General features: G+C 35.3%; 1 protein-coding gene across 1 annotated transcript; it reads right to left on the reverse strand.

The window, feature by feature from the left end:
• Positions 1-1,462: 1,462 nt before the first annotated feature.
• On the reverse strand, positions 1,463-4,900 carry LOC147399164 (SNAP25 homologous protein SNAP33-like). Its single transcript, XM_086448620.1, has 6 exons — positions 4,685-4,900; positions 2,679-3,279; positions 2,341-2,434; positions 2,133-2,266; positions 1,940-2,037; positions 1,463-1,720 (listed from the first exon to the last, which is right to left on the reverse strand). The coding sequence occupies exons 2-6, from the start codon at positions 3,177-3,179 to the stop codon at positions 1,621-1,623; spliced, it is 927 nt and encodes a 308-aa protein (XP_086304746.1). The 5' UTR covers positions 3,180-3,279; positions 4,685-4,900; the 3' UTR covers positions 1,463-1,620.
• Positions 4,901-7,076: the final 2,176 nt, after the last annotated feature.

A 7,076-nucleotide genomic window follows, 5' to 3' on the forward strand; every position in this document is an offset into this window, starting at 1 on the left:
CTGTGGACTTGCTGAGTCCAATATCAGCATCAAATCACTTGAGTTATATGAACCTCGATCTCTACTTGGGGCGTTCTTAGGGGCCCCCCGACACCCAAAAATGGCATAATTGCATTTTTATATATTCTATTTGGGCTCTGCAAATGAACGGAAAAAAGGACTTTTCAGAAGAATCTACACATTGGGTGGATACAAACAAAATCGGAGGGGTTTGAGGAGACCTACCTCATACAAGCAGAAGATTGAAAAAACAAGATAAACGCCGAACAAACCATCTCCCAGTTGAAAACAAAACTCTCGTAAGGCAAAGGAAGAGAAGGTGAAGACATTTTGTATAATTAGATCTTGATCTTCTTTCATGGTAAATGCTTTCTATCCATGTAATTTTTGGTTTTTTTTTTTTGATAAGTATAAGGATTTTATAAATATCAAAAGAAGGAAAGTATAAAGGGGGTTGAAAGGGCCTCCGAGAATGAAAGCAAAAAACAGGAAAGACCAAAATAAGAGCTTGCTAGTTGCATAAGCTATCCCATCTAAAAACAAAGTCCTCAATGAAAATCCGGAGAAGTTTTCAACGTAAATCTCTATGTACATTTTATATGAATTGTTCTCCTTGCTTTGAAATATTCTGTTGCTTCTCTCTTTCCAAAGACCCCAAGTTATGGTCGAAGGAAGGATAGTCCAAAAATACATTTTTCTATGAGAGAAGACATTGAATGCCTAACCTTCTAACATCAAAATGAAGTTTTTTGGGAAAACCCACACTTATGAAATAAAGACATGAAAGACGATCAAATACCTCGGGAGAAATAGCAGTAAAGAAGTATGTGATCCACAAACTCTCCATCGTTCTTACAAAGAAGACAAAAATTAGGAGTGATCCACCCATGAGAAATCAACTTAGCTAAAGTAAGGATCCTCCTTAAGGAGGCAAACCAAACAAAGAAGGAAATTTTAAAAGGGATATCATGGTTTTGGCTTGAAAACCCAATAACTGTTTCTTAATTTATTTATTTTTTCTAGTAAATAATAGATTTTTTTTCATATAAACGCAATATACATATTCATTGGATGGACAATTTAAATAGCTATACCAGTGAGAGCTTTCTAGTGATTCATAGGTTGCCATCAAACGGTAAAACTGCACAAATTTAAACAGTAATTTGGATTTATCTGCAAATTTCTTAATCTAGCCAACTTATTTACTTAAAAAACAAAAATCAAATCGTCAGCTTATGGGAGAAGGGTTTCTTGTATACACAAATGTTGTTCTTTTTTTTTTTTTTTGGGTCGAAATATTGAATGATGTTTAAACTTTGACATGACTAATCAAAATCAAATTATACATGAACATTTCTCATGTATCGATTTGCTAACTATCGACTCCCAACTCATTGTTGGGTTAAATCAAACAAAGCATTCTGAGAAAGATTTATAATTTTTTTTGATAAGTGAGAAAGATTTATAATAATTTTCTCAAGAAAAACAATCTCGACAAATCCATATTCCAAAAAAATTGGGGTTGGGATGAATAAACCCTGTTTCTCCATTCATTATTACAACAAAAACAGAAAACACCAAAAAATTTCCATGTCGATTTAAGTTGTGGGCATGCTCCCCCTACTTCCCGAGCAAACGCCGCCCACGCTGATTAGCACCTTTCACTCGAAAATTGAGCTCGTCCACATCACCATGAAAATAATCCAGAGCTTTATTTTGCCTAAATTATTTAAAAAAATATTTAGAAAAAATATGATTAACAAAACACATAAGAGTTGCTGAATCAAAACAGAAACTGGTTTTGATAATAGAATGAGAGCTCAATTCACATTATAGAAAGCTATTTGTTATTCACAGCATGTCGACCGAACTGGTCCAAATCAATTGACACACATTTCACCACCATGTAATAAAAATAATAAAATACACTACTACTGACCTTCCAATCTCAGATCCCATATCAACAGCCATAACCTTCAGCTCACCCAAAATATTACTTAAATCGTTAAGTGCATCGTCTTGCTTTGCATTCTCCACCTGTTTTAGAAGCATACCATGAGTTTAAATAACTAAACAGATGAATGTTGTTGGTGTACATATTATTTTCTCAGTTAATAATAATCAATACACACCTCAACTCTTTGTAGTGCAGTTGTGGGCTCAGAAAGAGATTGTTGAGGGTTCAACCGTCCCTTGAAAGAGGGTACCAAACCCAACCTCTCCCTCTGCTCCTCCGATTGATTTTCCCTTCTTTTAAAAAATCCATCTGCAAAAACCAAACAATGAATCAATTCCAAACAATGATTGGGTAGAATGATCACAAATGTTTTCGATCATTACCTCTTGAAATGACTGGCCCCATAATTGAATGAGTCTTCTTTGGCCTCCATGTCTTGGAAAAAAGACCTCCAAGACTTCCCAGAAGCTTTTCACCCTGAATTAGGAACAAATAACCCGTCGAAAATGTTACCCATTGCAACTATACATATAGATCAGTATGTAAGGATCATTTAGTAAGTTGGATGCATTATCTTAACTATACCTCCCTATGAGATCATTTCGTTATTCAAATATGTCGTTTAAAGTTACTCTTCTAGTACTAACATATATTTTCCTATTTTGGTATATTAGTTCTTTTGTCCCTTCAAGAGGACACAATAAAGGTAAAACGGCCATACCCGACTGAGATCATGATCAATATCGGCTGCTGTCATGTGGGTCTTCGTGATTTGCTCACCTTGTTGGTGCAAGGTGACCAAAGTCTTTGCAGCATCCTCTCTAATGTCCTCGGCAATCTTCAGGCAGGAGTTGACTGACTTCGTAGTCTCCTCAGCTTTGTACACAGAGTAGCTCTCCAATTCCTGAACTGTCTGATTATCTAATCCTCCCGAGTCGTGGAAGTCATTCTTGTATTTGTTTCTCGCTAAAGAATTAACCGAATGTGAAGATGACGAAAAAGAAGACGAGTCCCTTCCCTCATCGTCATCAAAAGGGTTGGTGTTGAAAGTTGGAGTAAGAAGTAGAGGTTCCGAAGCGGTTCTTCTTGCCGGATTAAGGGTTTGGTTAGTATCAGACTCAGAATCAGAATCAAAAGGGTTAGAATTGGAAGATGGAAATCCAGGGTCAACAGAGTTTTGCTTCACAAACTTAGTCATGGGTGATTTTATGAATTGGAACATTTTAAAACAAGTGAAGATCGAAACAAACTTGGAACTGATGAGAAAAAAAAGTCACAGAGGGTATTAGCGAGAAATTCGTATTGAGATTCAGCAATAATACCTGGAAGCCACAAACAAAAGAACAATATGTCATAATCAAGGCATTAAATTTCAGGTTTGGAGTGTACTTCATTCAGCTTAGAAATCAAAATATTTCGATTGTCATGGAGATTAATACATAGTGGAAATGATGGAAATATCGACGATTTTTTTTATTGAAACAGAAGGATATGATAAAACAGACATTAAACAACCATGTGAAGATCAACAACATTCCACCACACGTACATGCAAGTATTTGAGAGCCCAAAATTGAAAAACAGCAATATTCATAATAGAAGGAAAATAACAATGGCACATTAGCTACATACACCTTAATATTTAAAACACTTGCTTAATAAACAAACTTTGATTATTGTTGACTTGGCAGAATCATAAGATCCATCCCCCCTTTTGACTCGCCCAAATTATGGTTCGAAAAAAAAAATCCTTTTTTGGATTTTCAGCAATTTTTAAGGATTTAAAAAGTTTGTTATTTGTATGAAATAAAATTTTGACAGCAATCCATTTCATAAAACAATTACCTTTGAAATTTAAAACAATTTATGCCAACGGTGTGAATCAGTTTGGGAGGGATGGTCTTGCCCAATTCAAACAGGTCTCAGCCTTTCCAAACTAGGATCCACACCTGTCGAATCGATCCCAAAATCTGGGTCTTGAAACCATGTTTCATAAACCAGATGTAAACTTGATTTTCCAAAGGACATCCCCACAATTAGAACAAAATATGGTAATATTTGTATCACTACTTTCCAAGGAAACGCATACAAGCAAATAAAGGAAAATATAAGACCAGGGTACCTGAAATTCCCAGAGGGGAAGAGATTTCTAGAACAATAACAACAAAAGATAAAACAAAGATCATTTTTTCCTCAAAAACAGAAAGGGGTAAAAATTGTGATACTGAACAGTCCCAGGTACCCAACATTCGAAACTCAAAACCCAGAAACAGAAAGTCTAAATTATAAATAAGTGAAAAAAAATCCAAATCCAAGTAGAAATTGCAAAAGGTACCTGTAATCCCCAAAAAAGGGAGAGAAATGCAAAACCAGCAACAATGGCCGATAAGATCACACATAAAGGAGTGGGTTTTGTCCTAAATAATCTGAATAAATTGTGTGCAAATCTAAACCAAATCCCCGACTCCCCAAGTACCCAACATTCAAAACTCAAAACCCAGAAACAGAAAGTTTAAATTTTTAAAGAAAAAGAAAAATCCAAGTAGAAAGTACATTCGATAACTGTAATCCCGAAAAGGCGAGAAATGCAAAACCAGCAACAATGACATATAAAATCACACACAAAGGAATGGGTTTTGTTTTAAATAATCTTACTAAATTATGTACATATCAAACCGAATTTGCAGTCCCCAACAAGAGAGAGAGAGAGAGAGCACAAAAGGGTACCTGAGATTCCAAACAAAGGGAGAGGTTTTGAAGAATCAAGAACAACAGGAACAGAGTTTAGGTTATCGAAGATGGTGAAGAGTAGCAGGAGAAGCAAATAGGGTTTCTCTTGAAAACTTTAAAGATCGAAGAACAGACGCGCAAAAGTGATTGTCTGCAAGAAGTCCACAATGTCTTGGAAAGTGGAAAGAAAGAGAGCGATTTGAGAAAAAAATCAAAAGAGATTGAAGTGGGCGCGTAGATCTAGAATTGAAACCTTAGTCGGACAAATTTGACCGTTAGACTCCTTTTTTTCCTTTTCAGGCGTTTTGTTAACGTGTTCCCTCAGGGCAAATGTTAAGATGTATTAAATACACCTTGAGAATAAGCATCTGAGGATATTTTTGGAAGAACGAAAGTCTTGAGGGTATTTTAGGTAGTAAAAATATTTTTGAGTTGTATTTAACGCATCCGTGTTAACAACGCCCTTTTTGTTGATGGTTTTAAATCTCGTTTGAGATCGGTACAACCCGCTCTATGTGTCTTGGTATCATCCACTAAGGAGACGATCGACATATCAAATGTATTAGACAAAATTTCAAACTATGGATTATTTTTCTCATTGTTGAACGAGATGACTCAAACGCATTGAAAAACTCATTCAAGATGACTTGATCTCGTTCATAGACAAGACGAGATGTCAAAACGAGTTTTAAAATCATGGTCATCAAAAATCAGTTGGTCTTAAAATGACTAATTTAATCTTTTTAGCTAGAATCACAACTCGCACCAAAATTCCCCTTCTGAGTTCAACTTTAAAGTTAGCCAACAGGCATAGTGGACAAGGCATTTCTCCAAATTTAAAAAAATATTTCAAAAAAAATATTCTAACCCTGCAAATTCGATATAGTTTTGAAGGAAGAAGATCAAATTGGAGGGGGACTGACCCACAAAAAAAAAAGAGGAAGATCAAAAAGAGAGAGAGAGAGAAAAGTTGACAAAGAGAAAGACCAAAAAGGAGAGAAAAATTGAAAAGGAAAAAAAGGAAAAAGATGAAAAGAAGAGAGGAGGGAAGAGGACCTTCTTCTTTTTCTTTGAACCCCCCCACGGCTACTTCACTCTTCTCCTTCTTCTCACACTCACAACAGTCTATTCTCTATTAACACCCACAAATAATAGACTATCCTCTACTTTCTTTGTTTTCTCCCACATCCTCATTTTTAACACAATTATCATCACTGTCTTCTTCATCTTCTTCAGTAAAACAGCCGCACGACTTCGTCTCCACCTCTCCTTCTCACCCTTATCGTTCTCACATTAGTTACAACAACCCCATCTTTCGCTTTCTTTAACTTCACTCCGTTCTTTCCCATCTCAACCTCCCAAACAGCAACTCCTTCGTTCTTTTAATGCCTCCGTGTAGCATCACCTTTCCTCCTTCTTACCAATGCCATTAACAACCTCTCTCTCTATTTCTATCTCCATCACATATCACAAGAATAAAAATCCAATAATGTTTTTAATTTCTATGATCTTTTTATCTCTTTGAGCGACAACTACATCACTTTCTCATTTCTTTACTTCCTCTACCCTGACCTCTATGCCCCAACCTTTTTGCTTTCAAACGACCTCAAGGTCTGAAATTCCTTGGAATTAGAAGGGGAAGAAAACCGAGTTTGAAAACCATATCAATACTTTGAAGGAACCATGGCAGCCAACTATGGAATTATAACTCCATCGGAGCTTTATTAGTCTCATTTTCATTATTTGTTTCTACATCAAGTAGATTTGCACAATGAGTTTGCTTCAATTTTATTCTTCTTTTTCGTATATTTTACATGCTGAAATCACAATAGAACCATGGGGACCGACGACAAAAATCTTTCATGGCCATGGATTTAATTCATAGTTTTCTAGAATCGAGAGTATGGTAGGTTGTGTACATGACTTTCCTATCTTAGAAGATTTATTTTTGTTGTGATGGATATGTGTACTAATCCATGTTCCGAGAGGCTAATACCGATTGATCCTTAATGCATAGAGGATTATTAATTACTCGGTCATCATAGACCATTGTCATCATATATACTTTTTATCGAATTTGCCAATCTCTTTTTTGTAGGATTATGATTTTTAAAAAAAAAAAAAAATTTGCAGTTTCATCTAAAAACTCATATCCTATAAAAATATTTCAAAAAATAATTTATTTTAAACTTGATCCAAGGTTTTAAAAATAGACGGCTACCCAACTTCCACCTTACTCTCAAACTTAAAATAAAAATTTAACGGTGAAAAATAACAATTTTGGATTTTTTTTTCAAAATTCATAGAATTTTGTCCTCTACTACCCTGAAGCGTTGGATCATGTTTTTGGATGCCAAAAAGTGAGCCCAAGGACCTTACTAAGAGTGAA

Source organism: Akebia trifoliata, chromosome 7 (genome assembly GCF_017979445.1).
Source record: "Akebia trifoliata isolate Shusen 1 chromosome 7, ASM1797944v1, whole genome shotgun sequence".
NCBI lineage: Eukaryota > Viridiplantae > Streptophyta > Magnoliopsida > Ranunculales > Lardizabalaceae > Akebia > Akebia trifoliata.

What these genes read in the sequence shown, in the direction of transcription:
- LOC147399164 (XM_086448620.1), bottom strand. Translation starts at nt 3,179, where the DNA reads ATGTTCCAATTCATAAAATCACCCATGACTAAGTTTGTGAAGCAAAAC. An exon ending in CTGCACTACAAAGAGTTGAG is followed by an intron (nt 2,038 to 2,132) that starts GTGTGTATTGAT and finishes CTTCTAAAACAG; the next exon opens with GTGGAGAATGCAAAGCAAGA. An exon ending in ATGGGATCTGAGATTGGAAG is followed by an intron (nt 1,721 to 1,939) that starts GTCAGTAGTAGT and finishes TAAATAATTTAG; the next exon opens with GCAAAATAAAGCTCTGGATT.